The sequence below is a fragment of the Aedes albopictus genome, chromosome 3 (assembly GCF_035046485.1).
Source record: "Aedes albopictus strain Foshan chromosome 3, AalbF5, whole genome shotgun sequence".
Taxonomy (NCBI): Eukaryota; Metazoa; Arthropoda; class Insecta; order Diptera; family Culicidae; genus Aedes; species Aedes albopictus.
In genome coordinates, this window is record NC_085138.1 from 91,639,517 (window position 1) to 91,659,361 (window position 19,845).

Consider the following 19,845-nt stretch of genomic DNA (forward strand, 5'->3'; position numbering starts at 1 on the left):
TATACCATGTAGCAAAACTGCAAACAAGTAGTTTTTTTTCAAAACATGTTTGAAATTATCAAATCCCTTCTGAAGCAAAATAGGATAAAGCCCATCTGCCCCAGGAGATTTGAAAAGAGCAAAGCTATTAAGTGCCCACTCAATCGATTCTATAGTTACAATACTCCGAGCCGAAGCCAGGGAATCGTAACTACAAGAAAAGACATCAGGTTTATCCGAAGATGTAATATCCACACATCCAGGGAAGTGTGTGCGGAATAAGCATTACAGAACTTCCTCATCAGAGGAAGTCAGATCGCCATTTGGCAAACGAAGTTTGTTCCTCGGAAATCCTTAAATTTCGCAAGGATTTCGTTTAACCGACTGACTTCACTCAAACTGGAAACATTTGTACAAAGGTTTTCCCAGCCGGATGGTTCATCAGACCGGAGAGCTTTTCTGTAGGCCTTGCGAGTCGACCTGAAAACCTCCGAACCAGCCGAACGTCGTCTGTTCCAACTCTTTCTACAATGTTTGCTGAGTTTCGCCAGATCAGAGTTCCATCAAGGGGTTCCTCTTGTGATCTTCACAGACCGTAGAGGGCATGCTTCTTCAAAAGCTTCCATGATGAAGGTCGTTGTAGTATCAACGACACCATCTAAATCACTTGGAGTGTCAATGGATGGTGAGCATCCATGAAATTTGGCCGCAACCAAATCAGTAAAAAGATCTCAGTTTGTTGACCGAGGATTCCTGAAACGCAATGTTTGCGAAGTAACATTTAAATGTTCAAAAAAGATGTAGCGATGGTCAGATAAAAATACTTCATCTGACGCATGTCAATTGGTCAGCTCGTGACTAATTCTACTTGAGCAAAAAGTTATATCTAACACTTCCTCTCTAGCAGATACCATGAAGGTTGGGCGGTTGTCTATGTTAAGTAATGCAAGAGCTGTAATACTTAAGTACTCCATCAAGTTAATGTTTGTGCTGCCCCAGATGATATGGTGAGCATTAGCATCACTGCCAACAATTAGCGGAAGGCCTTTTAAAGTGCAGTATGCGATGACTTGTTTGAAAGCATCCGTAGGGGATAGTTCATCATGCGGTAAATACACCGAACAATAGACGTATTTCCTGTTGAGGTTTCCAACAGATACATCAATTGTGATAGCACATATGTACATCTCTAGTAGTTAGTTCAGAGATGAGTGTAGCAACGATTGCGTTGTTGACAAGCACACAGGCTCGAGGCATGACACGCGAGTTTGCCACTTCATGTTTATTGAAAGTAGCAAACACCAGGTTCACAAGGTTTCCTAGATAGAAATTCTCCTTACAAAAGTAAGGTTCTTGTACTAAGGCCACTTGGGCTATACCATTTTGCATAAAGCTGCAAAGATTGATCGTTGCTGTTCTTTTATGCTGAAGATTGATCTGAGCTATCCTAACCGTAGCCACTACCCAAACTAGGTAAGATTAAATTCTTCGCAATAACAGCACAACAAAGCACAACAGCAATAAAACCAGATCGGTATCGATTGGAAAACGCCAAAGGCGAAGATACACAGAATACACTGTGTGTAAATCGCATAATGCGAAACCATATAGGTGAAAATTTAAACTAATTAACAACATCTTCATAATCCCTAATGTGTCTCGGAGAAACACAAGGTCCACGGCACCATTGCACTTTAAGGAAGTTGTTTTACAAATCATTAAGTTTCATGTGTTGTAAGCTAATTTCCATTTCCACGGGAGAACCAGGTTCCCGAAAAATCCTAAAAAGTTGTCAACATCGCCAAAAGACATTCAGGTGTGGTCCACTCAAGTTGCATTTCAAAAAAAAAAAAAATGAAATCATAAAATGAATTCAAACAGCTGCCATTTCATAGTTACTGAGAACAAGGCATATGAATCAATCAAGGTTTGTTCCAGACTTTTGAGGGATTGATGGTACAATCCCTCAGAAGTCTGGAATTGAAAATTATTGCAATCGTTGTGTACAGATTTAGTAACAACTCAACACCTTAAGAACTTTATTTTTAGATTCCATTTACCGTCTTCATCGAAGCCGGTCAGTTGGTTGTAGTCGTTGTTCCTCGTTCGGTACCCTGACGGATGTCCGTCCAATTTCATCACTTTCTCACATGTTTTTCTTTTATTACTTTCATTGTTTTGAACTGAACCAGTAGCCTGACTGAGTAGTTGTGTACTTCCGTTGTTTTGATTCCTATTTGTGCCTCGTCGTATATCCCTCGCACCACCCCCACCTAAAATGCAACCGAGTCGATGTACCTATATTTAAACCGAACAAAAAAAAATCATCCCACTTAAATCACAGCAAAAGCAACACCAACAACAATGGCAGTCAGAAGTACAGTTTTCTTCTTTTCCCTCTTCCCGTTTCTTGTTCTCGATTCTTGTTCTTGCTTCTGTCGTGCACCGCAGGTTATGGTTATGGCTCGCAGCAGACGACATCGGGTGCACAGTTCCAATATCCTCCGTTCAGCGGTGTAGGCGAAACGACTACGGCGGCCTGGTCGAATGGGACTGAAAGTATCGCTATAATAGGTGGTGGGTATCCGATCAGCGCTTGCTTTCAATCGCGCCATTTACATCAGACACACACAAGACACACATTCAACACCTGACGAGTCGTATTCGCAGTTCTATAGCTGATCCATATGATGCGATGATGTGATTAGTGTTACATATGTCGATCAAAACAATGTCATGCTTCTTTAGTTTTTTTTTTCATATTATTTTATTAAAGCTATCATTAAAATGGAGACCCCATGTTTCTAAAATTGAAACAGTTGCTACCGTGGAAATGAATTCTACACTATGAAATCTACTTCGTCGTTAATTCTCGCCATATCGAAAGGAAAATAGCCAAAAATTATACATAATTTTTGACTATCCTATGTACCATAGTGCTACATAGAAGGTGTGCCGGGAATCGAATTCAGGCTATGCCGGAAATGTGAGCTTGACGGAAATAAACGTCAAGAAACACTTATTCAATCTTATTTTTTCAAGGAAATTTAGTTTTTTTTTCTATATTTTTCTCCATAATATAAATAGAAGCTAATTAATAAATTAGTAATTGACATCAAATTGGTCATTAGGCGTTAGGTGAGATGCAAGAATAACATCGATCTCTTAAAGCTGTTCTACTGCCAAAAATGTGAAGTCTTTGCTAGAATGTTACAGTCCCTGCTGGTTCGGTTTTGATTAACTCAATCATATTTGAACTAATTTCAAAGGCAAGGGTACAGTAATAATCACATGTGTGTCATAAGTATAAGGTGAACCCTAATATTGGCTTATTGATTTAACAGTGGTCATTGGCGTAGCCAGCTTTTTCTTTTTTTCTCGCTCAGTGTTAATCAAACGAAAAAGTGCGGAATAGAAAAACGGGCCAGTGCTTCCTCTTCCAACCTATCCTTTCTCGTGTTTTTTAAGGAAAAGGAGTGACAAAAAAGCTAGCTAAGCCAATGACAGTGGTACTATTGAAAAGCAATAAAAATTACAATATTTTGTTATTGATTTTGTGTTATTTAGCCTGTTAAAATAAGTGCATTTAATCATTACAATGCGTTCAACAATATTGATTTTATGTGGATTTTTACTTTAGTTAACTAATCTACCGTCATAAACTACACACATTTACACAACAGTTTACAACGTGTTCTGCAAACATACCCGTGCCATGCACTTTCCATCAAATCAGCAATTGATTACCAAGCACCACTAATTAGACACTTGTTTTCCGATTTTTTCTTCTTCATTGCACAGGAAATGATTACAATAACTCATGGGGAACGCAACAAGTGAGCCACGGTCACGCTGGTGCTGGTGCCGGAGGACAATCGCAAAGAAAGTCGTACGATGATTACTACCACCGGAATCAGGGAGCTTACCACGATGGAATTAAGGTAGGAGTACACAGACGGCTCATTTGATAACACATTCTTACAACTTTCTCTTTTCTTCCCCCACCTCGTAGAATGTTGAGTCATCAATGCAGGGACTCGGCCTCGGCTCGATGCGCCACAACAGAGACGGCAACCATCACTCCTCGCACGGCAACAGTTCACTATCCAAGTCAGACCAACATCACCAGCAGCAGAAGGAAGCTCCCAAAAAGATGACCTGGGCGTCGATTGCATCCCAACCGGCAAAACCGCAAGTGAACACCACGAGTACCACGGTGAAGAAGAAGGGCCCCGGTATGCCCCCACCACCGATGGTTCCCGGCAAGCACAATATGGATATCGGCACCTGGGACTCGCCGTCCAAGAACGGACCTAATGCGATGGTCCCGACGCCGACTCCGCCTCCGATTGTACCTCCGCCGGTAATCGAACCATCGCCGCTCGCTGAACCACCGGCCGGTGGCAAGGGTGGCCCCAACAATGCCTCTACAATGGGCGGAGGTGGCCACGACGGCGGCAGCGGAAGACACCATCCGCATCATCAGCAACAGTATCAACAGCAGCAACAACAGAACATGGGACCACCACCAGGAGTTCAGAACTCACGTTGGCCGACGCCCGGCCAAGCTCAGAATCCACCTCCCCAGCAGCAACCGCAGAACCAGTCCGGCGGAGCTATGATGCCTCAGCAGCACCATGGCCAGCGACCAGATCATCGCCAGTATCATCAAGATAGACCGCAGCATAACAACCGCGGTAACTATTCCGGACCGCCCCCATCCATGAACCAACAGGGCGGCGGCCAAGGCTACCATCAGCCACCTCCGTACCATCATCAGCCCCCAGCAATGCAGCATCACCATTCGCGACAGAATCAAAATCATCATGAACCACCACCTGCTCATCAGCATCAACATCAGCAGTCGAACGAACGTGGTAGCTATCAGCAACCACCACCTCCACAGCATCGCATGCCACAAGAAGACAACAGAAGAGGCCCAAGCAACGGCCCCGCCAGTTATAATCAAGATAGCCAGACATCTCAACCACCAGCATCAGTGGCACCACCCCAACAACAACAGCAGCAACCGCCACAGCAGCAGCCACAACAACAACCACAGCCACCAGTACAGCAGCCTCCGGCACAAGTTGTACAACAACCGCAACAGCAGCCATTGCCGCCACTATCTCCAACGCCAAGTGCCGGCGAAACGGCCACGGCCACTTCACCGACGGCAATCCTCACTCAGTTGCCGAACAAGAACTACAATCCGACCAATCTGGATATGCTGGATACGGCGCACCTAGCTAGGTAAGTGTGGGAATGACTTATGGGAAACTAACATTATAATCATTACTTTTCTGTCACTACCTTACCCGACGTCTCCACTAGTCTGAAATGTCTTGCCATTTTGCTGCCAGAAAGAGAAAACGTAACAGAAATGATCAACACCGCTGCTTTCCATGCAAACAGCGAGATAACATTTCTGTCATGACACATCTGTCCAGCAAAATGGCAAGACATTTCTGTCTAGTGGAGACGTCGGGTAACGTCAAGCGTACAGTAGAGCAGCATCGTTGTCGTCTTACTCGATGTTCCTCCAGTTTTCCCGAACGGTAATCAGGCCTTCACCGCATGTAAATGCGTAACTGTCGTATTGATGTGCGCGTTCAAAAAGCAAACGGAGCTCAAAAGCCCTTCAAATACGTCAACCCAGTGATACCAAAGACAAAGTTTCCTTCTGGGATCCTTTCAAAGATTCCTAAAAGGTTCCTCCAGCAACTTCTTTCAGGATTCTTTCAAATATTCATTCTGGGGCTTTAACGGATTTCTTCCGGGATTTCTACAGGAGTGCCGGGAGTCCTTTAGGAATTCCATCCTAGTTTCTCAATAGTTTGTTTTGGGATTTCTTCAGAAGTTTCGTTTTTACTTCCAGAAGCTATTCCTGGAAAACATGCCTGGGAATGCTAGCAATTTCATCCGGGATTTTTTTCCGGGATTCATCCAGGAGTTCTCTCGGGGATTGCTTCAGGAATTCTTTCCAAGATTCCTACAGAAACTCTTTCCGAAATTTCGTCCGGGGTTCCTTCCAGGAATTATTTCATGTGAAATTTATCCCGGAGTATTTTTTTAGGAATTCTAGATCCTTCCAGGAAACCTACAAGAACTTCTTCCAGTATTCCTATAAAAAACTTCGCTGAGATTCTTCCAAGAGCTCCTTCCGGGATGCTTTCAGTAACTATACTGCTGTTATTGCTTCAAGAATTCCGGAAAATCCTTCTGGGATTCTGATTCAGAATTCTTTCGTGAATTCCTTCGGAAACTTCCTACGGGATTCCTTTGTGAACCCTTGCCGGCAATTTCCCGGGAAGTTCTTCTGGAATTATTTCTGAAACTCCTTCGGGAATTTCTTCAGGAACTCTTTCCAGGATTCATCTAAGAACTCTTTTTTGGTTTCCTCCAAGAGTTTCGTTTGGCATTCTTCCAGAAGTTCATTTTAGAATTCTTTCAGATGTTCCTAATGGACATCCTCCGAGTATTTTGAGCAATTTCTCCTGCAGTTTTTATTTATGGCATTCTTCATGGCGTTCCTACAGGACTTCTTTGAGGAAATCCTCAAGCAAGTTCCTTCTGGTTTTCCTCCAACCAACAGGTGTTTCCAGAGGAACCTCATATGGAACCTTTTAGAAATCTCAGAAGAAATTAGGAATCGTAGAAAAGGATTCTGAAGGAATCCCAAATAAACCCCCGGAGGAATTTCATTAAAAACTACCTGGGAATCTCACAAGAAACTTTTGGAGGAGTCTGGTAACAAATTTGTGGAGACACCGCGAAGAATTTCTTGGAGGATTCCCGGATGGAATTCCAGAATCCAGAAGGGCCACCAGGAAGGGTGCCACCATGACGTCATCAAGTCATAAATCAGCACACTTCCCAACGCACACGTTAGGGGTGATCCATAAACTACGTCACACTTAGAGGGGGAGGGGTTTTTTTATTATCTGTATTAACGAGATTTTCAGCCCTAGGCTAGTTCATCTCGGGACCCTTTACTTCCCTTCCGAAGGAAGAACTCACATTTTGTGAGTTTGTCGGGAGTGGGATTCGATCCCAGGTCCTCGGCGTGATGGTCAAGTGTTTTAACCATCAAACCAGGTCCTCCACTGGGGGAGGGGGTTCGTGAAAGTGTGATAAGTAAGGGGTGATGCACAAATTATGTCACGCAAAAATCGACCTTTTTCGACCCCCCTCCCCCCTATGTCACACTTTTTGTATGGGACCTCAATATGTTTTGTATGGGTTGTCACGTTTAGACAAACCCCCCCTCCCCCCTAAAAGCGTGACGTAATTTGTGCACGACCCCTAATGTATTAAGTATAGGAAAACCCTGTACGAAGGGGAGAGGGGGGGGGGGGGGGTCAAAAATTCTCAATTTTAGCGTGGCGTACTTGATGGATGCTCCCTTAAAGAATTAGAACAAATATCTTAAATAGCAACTGCGGCATGCTGCATGTCCTATATCACCGGCAGCCTAGCATTCATAAGCTCCCGCTGACATCAGGTTAAATGTTAGAAAATCTTACCGCATTTAGTTTTCTCGCATTTGATATTTGCGTTTTGAATGCACACAGCAATACTGAAGTCTGCCCATTTTATCAGTTCCACTAATCGCTTCTTTGTACCCTTAACTCGTGATTCATGCGCCTGTGACAAACCATCTAATGGAATTTCATCAAGAAATCTTGAAACCTCATTGCCGCATGCTCCAAATGTCTCTCTAACACCATTTGGTCTGCATTTGTCTCTACCAGCGATCATCTACCTCGATTCCACTTTTTAGAAGAGTATAAACTTTCTCCACTGCTCTACGAACTTTACCGACGAGATCAATATCGTCCGTAAAGCCGAGAGCATGTGCGACCGTGGGATGGTATGTAGTTCCTTTCCTCTGCACGTCAGACATCCTAATCGCTCCTTCGAATGCAATGTTGAACAGTAAATTTGGAAGAGTATCACCTATATTCAATACATCTAAGGACACAAAAGAGGAAGACGCTTCGTCGGCAATCCGAATACTTGATTTTGATCCATCCAGCGTTGCGCGTTTCGACCCAATTAGTTTCACCGAAAAACCATGTTTTTAAAATTATCTACCTAAGCTCATTTCTGTTGACTGAATCGTACGTTGCTTTATTTGAACAGATGGTGAGTCGGCCAATCGTACTCAGTTGTTGTATTGAAATGCACAATAAGAATTTTGTTCATCTTTGTAGAAGGACTGCCTGTTTCTACCCAAAATCTTGTTTAGAGATTTCAGTGTCATTCAGTGCCTGATTCAGGGATTCAGCGACTGATATGCGATCATAGGCAGATGGTTTACTAGAGATATCTACTAGTGTGGATCATCAGAAGCGTTTTCTCAGATCAAAGCTTTTTTAGTTCCGTTTCGGGTCCTGAGTATCTGTGCAAAATTTGAGCACGATCGGTTGCGTCTACACTTTGCGCATTGCAATTGAAATTTGTATGGGATTTTATATGGGAAAACATACTTTTTTGCATTTTAGTCATAAGTTGAAAAAGTTTGTCTGAAACTTTTTAACCGATACTGTAAATTGATAGCCTAGGATGTTCTGAAGAACTTTGTTGAAGACCGCAAAGCGATCCGATGCTTGTGAAAATAGTTATAATCAGCGAACCGCATGCATGTGTTTATGTTTTAACATGTAAAGGAATAACAATAGCAAAAAAATCATGATGTTTCAGCAAGCAATGGCAACGCTATAACTTTTTTCATAAGCATCAGATCACTTCGCGGTCTTCGACAAAGCTTTTCAGGACACCCTAGGCTATGTTTTCACTTTAACGGTTACATGGTTTTAGAAAAATTCGAGCTTGTTATGAGAGAAATACAAAAAATTGTGTTTTCCCATGTAAAATCCCATATAAACTTCAATCGCGATGCGCAAAACGTAGACATAACCGATCGTGCTCAAATTTTGCACACTTATTTGGGTCCTGAAATGGTATCAAAATAGCTTTGATCTGATGGGATACCATTGAATTTTTCACTTTTCCATATTAACGATGATCCACTCTAATATCTACTTGCATCAAAAAGCTTACTTCTCTCTGTTTCTCTGTATTCTTTTACTCTCCCACACTCAAGCTCTAGCTCGTGCTGGTGGAAGATTTCCCGTAGAAATTCCGGGAGGAATCCCTGGAAATCGTAGACGAAATCCCTGCAGTAATCCTGGAAGAAATCCCGTACAATATATCTGATAGGTTCTCAAAAATCACTGAAAGAAATCCGGCTGGAAGCTCAACAGGAATCTCTGAATAATTGAAGAAATTCTGGAAGAAATTATTGCAAAAATTCAAAACGGGAAAAATCTTTGAATTTACCTCAGCTGGAATCCTAGCACGAATACTTAAAAGAATCCCTTCAGGATTCCCTCAAGGATTCTTTGAAAGAATCCCTGAATAAATCCTAGTAGGAACTCGTAAAACAAATATTTACGAAACCCTGGAATAGATCTTTGGAGGAATTCCAGTAGTAATTCCTGAAGTAATGCTGACTAAAATTTTTAAAAGAATCCTTTCAAGATTTTTTAAAGCAGTCCTGACAGAATTCCACAAAGCAATTCTGGGAGGATCATGTGGAAGAATCTAGAGAGGAATCTTTCCTGGAAGCTCAACAGAGAAACTACTGGAGAAATCCTTGGAAGAATATTTCAAGAAATATCAGCAGGAATCCCGGCACGTATACCTAAAGAAATTCCACTAGGATTCTCTGAACATATTTCGGCAGAAACATTTAAAAGGAGAAATCCGTGAAATAATAATAATTATTAATTTCCAGACCACTCATAAGGGGGAGTTAGCTTACCTGCAGTGTCGGACAAAGCAGTAGTTTTGTTCGACACTGTATTCTTTCGGTCATCACATCTTGTAATTTTTATACTCCTGTATATTAATGATCGTGATGTGACACCTGGTGCTGAAAGGGCACTGATTATCTGACAATCCAATTTGCCCGGATTGTGTGTCTCTGAAGAAATGACCTAACAACAGTTGACTATAACTAGTGCTGGAGAAACCGACATGGCTTAGTACCAGTCTCTACTAACATTATTCATTTGCAGACGTAATAGTAAGTAGCAAGAGTAGTGTAAACAAGCAGATTAATGTAATTTAGATAATCTTCTTTTTAAACGTTTCCTTTAATTCAAATGAAATTGAACTCAGGAGCGGATAGCATGACAATATTGATATAAAATGAGAATTCATGTATCACGTTTCACGCTATTATTTTGCATGGCTAAGGATAATTATTTAATAAACAGTAATTTGGTAGGCGTATCTATTTAAAAATTAAATAGTATTTTTTGTTGAGCTATATTTAAATTAATCACTGTAACGTTATTATATGCATAAAAAAAACTCGGATGTTGAATGCTATCGACTCAAGATTTTCACTACATTGTATTTGAATCACTGGTGATTTAATATGTCAATAAGTTCGTACACTTTAATAGTAAACATGGTGGAAGGCAAAAAATCTATCTTGTAGCATATCTTGTAGCATATAAAGTAGAACCCAGTAATTATTATTTATACTGATTAAGAATTGTATTCTTCAAAATTTATCACTTGTTATAAACATTATTATACTAATATAAGTGGGCCGCGGAGCTGTGCGGCCCAGTATTTCCATTTATTTTTTAATTCCAGAAAACGCCATATTTTTGAAGAAAACCTATCCTGGTACACTCACGAAGTTCCCCAACACAAACGGAAATTGTCCGGAGCAATCAAGATAAGTAAAAACTTTTATAAACAGGCACGCAACTCTTTCTACTACTAGGCAAATGGAATATTTATGTGTTTGCTTATTCATGACATTCGTGGCGGTGCGGAACATTTTATAATATAGGTACCCTACTTAACATTTCTTCAATTCACCTTTAAATAACTGATCTTTAAATTTTGTATAAAAACTTGTATCTCAATTCTTTTTATCATATTAGTTTTCTTTTATTTCAGAATTTTTAAAGCATTATGGTAGAAAGAGTTAGTGTCATGATCCATGCAAAACTTGAAACTGAAAACTCCTTATTTCCCCCTATGGGTTATAGGGAGGGCGGGACATTCGAGCCTACTCATCAGTGGAAAGGACTTGCTATGCTAATCGGTTTAGCATAGGGCAGATACAAGTCTACTGGTAGACGTATCGCCCAGCGATTCAACGCAGATTGGCCACGGCCCGGGGGTGCGTTGATTATAACAGAACAGAAACAGAAACAGAACAGAATTTCCAGACCACTCATAAAATGTGTAACAAAATCTTCTCGTACACTATTGTAGATGCGAAATGTCTATATTTTTTTTTGGTTCGCCAAGGTTACTAGGAAACCTTTCTAGATTGCCATACAAAAATAATTGCAAATTTAACGATCTTGTGGACGCAGGAGCTGATATAATTCTTCATGGCAAAAAAGAGTACGCGGCTCACCAATGTCTCTAAAAGTTTTGATCCAGCGCATAACGATGTTACTCCTCTGTAATTCAGAATCTCCCGCTTATCACCCTTCTTGAAAGCAGGGAACATTACTGCTAGCTTACAGCTTTCTGGGAATTTTCTCAGCGCTATGAATTCATTACAAATGATTTGCAAAGGATACCACAGCGAACTTGCACATCTCTTAAGGATGATTGGTGGACTTCCATCTTGACCAGCGGTAGTTTATGGTTTCAGTTTGTTGATAGCATAAATGATATCATCTTCGTCAAAACTAGGAAAGAACATCCTTGACTACATCAATAGGGACATCATCAAGTGCAGCTCGAGTCAATTCTCTTCATAATCCCAGCATAAATCGCTGAAGGAATGCCGGCTAGAATATTTGAAAGATTCCTTTCAGGATTTTCTAAAGCAATGCTGCCAGAAATTTCTGAATTATATCCTCGGAATCCCGTAGACTGAAACGCCGGGTGGAAGCCGATGAGCAGGAATCTGTGAAAGAATCATAGAAGAAATCTAGATGAAATCCCTGAAAAACTCGGTAATAATAATTGAAGGAATCTCACCAGAAATTCCAACATGAATACTTTAACCATTTGGGGACGGATGGGTCTTATTTGCCCAGCCGAAAAAATCGACCATCATAAACGTGTTCTGGACTAGCGAGGTTGCATCCAGAGAGGTGAAAATGCCATCCCCAAAGGGTTAAAGAATCCCTCCAGGATTACTTCTCACCAGTAATCTATATTCTTTCATCTTCCTTTTCGGAAGGAATCCCTGAAGCAATTTCTAAAGGATTCCTCTACGAAAACCCGGAAGGAATCTCTGAAGGAATTCCAGCAGGAGTCTCTGAAGGAATATCGACTACACTACCTAAAAGAATCCTTTCAGTATTTTCAAAATCAATACCTGAGTAATGCCATGAAGGGTTTCCAGGAGAAATCTACCTATTCTCTTCCCTAACTATCTACCATACCCTCTACCCTACCGTATATCATAACCCTTCACTCTACCCTATATTCCTTCCCTCTACCCTACTCGCTGTCCGTCTACCTAACCCTACCCTTCACCCTAACCCCGCATCCTGCCGTCTACCCTGCATCTTACCCCCTATCCTAATCTCTACTCTACTCTGTACCCTACCCTCTACCGTTCCCTGCATCCTACCTTCTACACTAACCTTCTTTCTTAACCCTTAACTTTACCCTGTACCCTACCTTCCATTCTATTCTCTGCCCCACCTTTTCTCCACTTTCTACCCTACCTTCTACCCTAATCATCTATCCTACCCTTTATCCCAACCCTCTACTCTACCCTCTGCCCTACCGTCTACCTACCTAACACTCTACTCTAGCCTCTAATCTAACCCTATACCCTACCCTTCAATTGATGTAATGAAAAACTTCTCAAAAGACAGTACCGTCAGTGTACCAGTAGCCGCTCATGACCCAATAGCCGCTCACTGTTGCAAAAATCAAGTTTACACGCCTAAATACACTCTTTTCGGTGCTGATATTCTTGGACAATATCAATTAGACGAGAGCAAAGCCATTTTATGAAATATTTACCGGATAACATAAATTTTAAAAACAAAACAATGAATTGTTTTGAGCGGCTATTGGGCCCAAAAAATCTGTAGCTAATTTCATGTGTTCCAATAACCGCTCACGCAAGAAAATACATCAAAATCGTAAAATCTGCCGATTTTAGTACACAGTTTGTTTAACCCCTATTATACACTCCTACGGAACAGGAAAAAATAATTGTAAAAACATAGAGTTGCAAAAATAATGCACTTTTCCGCAAAAGTCTATTTAAAAGATGGCATAAATTTGTTCGTGAGCGGAATTAGGACCACTTTGGTCTCACACCAAATGTAATAAAATCATACTTTTATGAAAAGTTTTACATAAGTCTTGATTTGTATCTGTTTGTACTTAGATTGAACTAACATAAAATGGAAAAACATTACAAATTGGTTTAACAGTCATTCAACAGATGATGTTTTTCTGTGAAACTGGCCTTAGATGAGCGGAATCTGGTACCCTGATGGTACTCTAAAAATTTTGCGTAATTCTGGAGATATTCACGGCAAAAGGCATCGTACACAAATTACGTAACGCTATAGGGGGAGGGGGGGAGTCCAGCGTAGCGTTACGACCCATACAAAAATTTTCGCGCTTCCATACAAAAAGCGTTACGAAGGGGGGGGAGGGAGTCTGAAATGGCCAATTTCAGCGTTACGTAATTTGTGTACCATGCCAAAGGACTGTCCTACAAATAGAACGCTGGCCGCAGGTATGGGTTAGACTTGGTTTAAATCACACTTCAAAAAAAAAAAAAAAATGGAAGCATATCTAATACCTATGTTGTTATCTGTCAAGTGCCTTGGATGTTATTATATTTCTCATTTTCCCCCTATTTCCAGGTTCTTCGTTATCAAATCCTACTCGGAGGATGACATCCACCGAAGCATCAAGTACGAGATCTGGTGCTCGACCGAACACGGCAACCAGCGGTTGGATCAGGCGTATCGCGAACGCGAAGAGAAAGGTGGTATGGTGTATCTGTTCTTCTCGGTGAACGGATCGGGCCACTTCTGCGGTATCGCGCAGATGATGACGGCCGTCGATTACAACTCCGTTTCGAACGTGTGGTCCCAGGACAAGTGGAAGGGCACTTTCAAGGTGCGTTGGATCTACGTGAAGGATGTGCCGAATGCACAACTTCGGCAGGTACGGCTGGAGAATAACGAAAACAAACCCATCACAAACTCGCGCGACACCCAGGAGGTGCCCAACGCGAAGGGAATCCAGGCGCTGAAGATCATCCACACCTTCAAGCACACCATGTCGATATTCGATGACTTCATTCACTACGAGCAACGCCAGCTGGAGGAGAACACTAAGAAGCATGACCCGCAGCCGTCTTACAGGCCGCAACAGTATGGCGGGGGTTACGATGCTCCCAGCAAGTACCACAACAACTACAACAAGTATAACGATCGGGATGGTGGCGGCGGCGATAGCTACGGTCGGGGAGGATACGGTAGAGACTACCAAAGCGGCTACAACAAGGGCTATGGTGAGTGAGGTTTTGTTGGTTTATTCTGGCTTCAGGCTTAAAAACGTTCACTAGGAATTTCCTTAAGAATTCCTCCAGTGATTTCAGAGATTCCATGAGGACTTTTTCATGGATTTCCCAAAGAAAACCTTCAGTTTTATATAAAATTAGTTTCAGAGATTTCTTCGGAAATTCCCCAGGGATTCCTTTAGTATTTCTTCAGTTACATCTTTAGGATTTACCCAGAGATTGAATTGGTCAGTAATGCTAAAAACGTAAACGCAAACGCAATATTCCGTTCGTTTCAGGTGGATACAACCGTAATCAGTACAATCAGGACGGAGGCCGAAGTGGCGGCTATCAAAGCTACGATAGGCGAAACAATAACCCTAGCGGGAATGGTAGCAACAGTGGTGATGACCGCGACGGTGGCAGTAACTACTCGCGGGATGGTCATGATGGTGGTGGCTACCAGCGAAGCTATAACCGTCCGAATCGTGACTATTACGACAACCGTGGCCGGAGCGACTATCGCGATCGGGACAGCGGTGGATTCAGGTCACGCGACGGTATGGATCGTGGTGGCAGTCGAATGGATGCCGATGGTGGCTCCCGGGATGGAGGAGTGGACAACAATGGCGCAGGCGGCGGTGGTGGTGGTGGCTATCGAGGCGATTCGAGGGACCACTACCGGGTTGGTAACTAAGGTGTCGAGCAAGGGTTAGTATTTTTTTGAATTCTTAATATTATGATCATTGTTTTTATTTTGCTGGGTATTACTGCAACAAGGAATCTATTGTTTTACATCACTTATATAATCTCTCTATCCCAAATTCATCCAATTCGAAAACAAGCGACTACGGCGCCGATTGTGCCGTTCTTTTTGTTTTCATGCGCGCTTACTTCTGACAAAAATAACAAAACAATGGATGATTACCAACATTTTTGATTAGCAACAGCACAATGTTTGCTAGTACGTACGTGCGAATCGATATGATTTAGTCACCACCAGTACTACATCGACCGTATGAGGAACCTTACAAAGTATCTACTGGATCGCAGTGAGAAGTTGATAAAGGCAAGAAACAACGAGTTACAATTGACTAAATCAAACTAGCATTCGTTCGTCACACAGAAAGAAGTATCAGAAGAGAAGACAACAGTAGTTAATCCATCTGATCACTACATCAGATTCCTGGGGTAATTGGAGGGGACTCTGTGATACATACAGAAGAGATACCTCAGTCGTAATTGTCGATAATTCGGCAAGACACGAATAAAGTTTACTGTTTAGTTTTAGCAATTAATTATCGTAATTTATAATGTTCTGTCTTCCGAAAAGTTTGATACCAACAACACCTATTGTTAAACTTGCCAGTGGTCTCATTCTAATTTCTGCCCTACGTGGATCGTTTATTTTATTTCCCAGAAATAAAATTTCGGTGCATCTCGTTCACAGGACCGCAATGACCAACAGCTGCAGCAGAAAAGCGGTCGCGGGATTCGGAGTGGCGCTCTCCCACTGCAACAACGGCAACAGCAGGCAGGTCCCGTTTTCCATCACAGCAGAGAGGTGCTTCTAATCGCTCAAGTTAACAACCAGCGAGCAAATGATAATGAAGATGTTGCATATGACACACACTGAGACACTAAACAAACACACACACATACATTTTTAAAAACTTGATTGATTTATACTATGTAATAGATAGCGACAGACACGAACATATACAGAGACACGTAATATGGAGAGAATAAAGTAAGCTAAATACAACACATAAATATCTAAGATGAAAAGTTAAGTGCGAGAACGGAAGATTTAAGGATAGGAAGAGAAAAAGCTGAACACTAATATATATCGATGCTAACAAAGGGAAAAAACAAATATTTAATAAACGTTAAGAAACAATTGCTCTTAATACACAAGAAAAGCACGACAAGAAATTAGTACGACTTGTTGAATAATTACGCAGAATCAGAAAATATGGTATAATCCCCCTTAAAAATAAAACAACACAAACAAAAACGGTAATCAAAGAAATGATGACATAACATTTTTTTATTGCCGCAATAATACAAGCGTGACTTAGTTTGAAAATGTTAACACGAACGTTATAATATTCCTATTGAAATGCTTTACTTTTCTACTTTCAAGAGTAATCACCGAACAAGGTAAGAAAACATTCAACAAAGTGCTGCCGTTAGTTACAACAACACGAATAACAAACACAGATCCACAGTGATTAAAACAATGAATCTTGAAGAGTATGATGAAACAGAAGTTGTTAAAGCACAGTTTTTGTTTTCGATTTTCCCTAATTTTTACAATGCGTATTTCTCCGTAAGACTGGCCGATCCTAGTCCTGGAAACAGGGACGACCGGGGCAGAGGGTTTTCGACTCCTTTTTTATAGGTTAAATGGCTGCAGATGATGTTCCCGATTTTGCCGCTTATCCCAATTGTATCTCCGCTGCTGGACGGTGGTGATGATGATGATGATGATGATGAAAAGAGACTAAGACCTATGTTAGTGCTTTCGAAAGTGAATTTAACGAGATACTCAACGAGCTCTGAGGCCATTGCGTGCCCACAGAAGACTGCCGAAGAAGGACTAAACCGGAATGTGTGTAAAAGTTTCAAAGAATCGCAAACAAATGATGGATGCACCGTTAACGTCGACTGAACGAAGAAAAACTACCCTTGAATCGTTATAAAAAAATGATAAATCTACAGAAAGACACGTGAACAAATTGCCAAGTATTAAGTGTAGTTCAAGCAAAGACTTTCCATTTCTTTTGTAAAGAAGCGAATTTGTTTTGTTGATATTTTAATTTTCTTAAAAACATAACTTAGTGTTTGCCCGACTTTTAAGCAAAACGAACAAAAAGTATTCCTCAAACAGTTGAAAAATTCATCGTAATTGCAAGGTATAGTCAAACGACAGTTTAGTTCATTTTTTCTGAACAAGCTGGCTCGTGTAGAGAATAAATAAACAAGGGAACCCCGGTTTCCCGTTGAAGCGAAATGTGCGTGCAACAAAAATGGACACTTAATAGAATTCCGTCAAGCGATCCAAAAAACAGTTTAATGGACAAGTTTTCTACGAAACGAAAAAAATGGACACTTTTTAACAAGTGGAAACCTATTTGTGATACACATGTTGATTACTAGTTTACTGTGCGAGTGTTAGAGCGTGAGAAATCCGAAATATCGAAAGTGCGAGTACACGTGGCGAAAACAGGTGGATAGCAGAAGATGAAGAAGAAGACGAAGACATACGAGAAAACTCAGTGCCCCATCATCGATCCGAGTCTGCGGCCATCAGCGGGGAACTTGGAGCCTGTATGTGAATGGATGCCAGCGCAGGTGACGTACATGATGGTGTTTTATGTTTCATTTTTTTTTCTCTAGTTTTTTTCCTCGATAACGAAAAAAGTCAAGAGTAAGCAAAAATTGTGCTATGAATTCTCAAATATCCTACAACTTAATGATATAACTAACGAAAACAAACTTAAATTAAACTTTGCGCACCTTGGGTCTGTTCCTGGACATTTTGAATATTCAAACAGTTGTTATCCTTTCATTTATTTATTTTTGCTTGAATTTAACATTTTCATCATTATTTGTGTTTACATTTATCTCCATTTAATGAACATGGTCGTCTTGGATGATGATGATCTTTTGATATTTCGAATTTAAAATAACTAAAACTACAAAAACTCTAAGCAAATGATATTGCCATTGAAAAACTGCAATTTCTTGTTTGTCAAAATATGATTCAGCAGTTTGAATACACAAAATTTCCAGTTCTGGATTTCGAGTGCGCATAATTTCAACTAAAATTGACATTTAACCAAGGAAATCACTGTTCAAATGCATCGGTTCAAAGCTGTTTTAGGAAAAACATTTCTAATGTTTTTTTTTCTCGCATATAATATTAAGATTAACGGAAACATTATGGAATGCGTAGTATAAAAAGTGAGACTCTAAGTTCAAAATAACTTAAAACAAAAAACAACCCTACAAATGCATCTAAAAAATAAACTGTGTCTAGAGCAGTGTGAACAAAACTTACGGTAACAAATTGAGAACACGCAAGATTTAGATCTTAATCTAGCAAAAATGAAACAAAACAAAAATCATTATTCGTGCAACAAAAAAAAAAATAGATACAAAATGCATCAACATTAACTATCAATGTTAGACATAACGAGTTTAGGGAATCAAATAGAAACTGATAAATCAAATATTGCTGAAAAAATAATGTTTTTTAGTGAAGAAAAGAAGCAACACCACACAAACACACCTACACAAATCTTAATTATTACATAGCATAAAAGGATTTGTTCCACTATCATCAATGCATTGATCATTTTTGATAAAACATAAATAAAACAATTCATTTACTTTACCGTTCAATTCCCTTCGATAACGAACGATTCTCTTTTATCGTTTCTATTGATGATGATAAAGATAAAATCAAATTTTCTAGCTCTAGAACTGATAACAAAGTAATAAGTCTGCCCCCGAAAAGGAACTATACGGTAATGAATTTGCGCCCCCGGTGGCTCAGCTCTAATTAAGCATAGATCCAAAAATGATAAAAAAACGAAGATGACTAAGCTAGGATTTGTTGCGAAGCGTGGGAAAAGATTCGAATGAAAGAAAAGTAAAAGTTTATCACACAATGTTTGATCCTTATTATTATTATCGTTTTCAAGTAATATTAACTACACGTGATGATTGAAACAAACAAATAAAACTGATGACATGAAGCAAGAAAGCAAAACGAAACTGCAAAGTACGAGAGATGATTGACAATTATAAAAAAAAAAAACAATGAAAAGTAATGAAAGTTATGCTAATCGATTGCAAAGATTTGTAGACAGAATGGGAAAGCTGAACCTAAACTAAGATGAGCAAGACGTGTTGATTGCTGAGAAAAAAAAAAGGATGTGTACATAGGGTAAGAAACATAATTAAACATGAAGAAAACGACGAAAATCTAATGATGAAAGAGTTGAAGCAAACAAAAAAAACTAATAAAAGGCATATTGATTATAACGTGAAGGGTTTTAATTTTTCTTCTCTGATGGTTTTGAAGACATCCTTCTAAAGCATGATTGACCCATAATTTACTATTCAAGTATCGCTAGGTCAGCGTCAGCGACACTGAAACAAGGAATCAATCAGACTGGTTCAATCTTTTGTATGGGTCAGCCATCTTCAGCGTGTGAGTGTTGGTGATATTCTTTCTATTGTTATGCGATAAACGCCAGTCACGTCAGATTGCAGGCGGGGATGGAAAATTATGAAGATTGCTGGATTGCAGCTGAGCA

The 19,845-nt window shown here is 40.4% G+C and overlaps 1 protein-coding gene across 2 annotated transcripts in view; it reads left to right on the top strand.

The window, feature by feature from the left end:
• The window catches only part of LOC109423625 (YTH domain-containing family protein 3), a 58,118-nt gene extending 38,548 nt beyond the window's left edge, over window positions 1-19,570 (top strand). Inside the window, exons 3-8 of one of the 2 annotated variants that reach the window (XM_029873466.2) lie at window positions 2,431-2,556; window positions 3,781-3,920; window positions 3,992-5,232; window positions 13,872-14,527; window positions 14,815-15,226; window positions 15,966-19,570. In XM_029873466.2, coding sequence (XP_029729326.1) covers window positions 2,431-2,556; window positions 3,781-3,920; window positions 3,992-5,232; window positions 13,872-14,527; window positions 14,815-15,212 — 2,561 coding nt within the window. In that variant the 3' untranslated portion in view covers window positions 15,213-15,226; window positions 15,966-19,570. The remainder of the gene's footprint in view (window positions 1-2,430; window positions 2,557-3,780; window positions 3,921-3,991; window positions 5,233-13,871; window positions 14,528-14,814; window positions 15,227-15,965) is intronic. The other variant, XM_062842370.1, reaches the window with a different exon arrangement.
• Window positions 19,571-19,845: the final 275 nt, after the last annotated feature.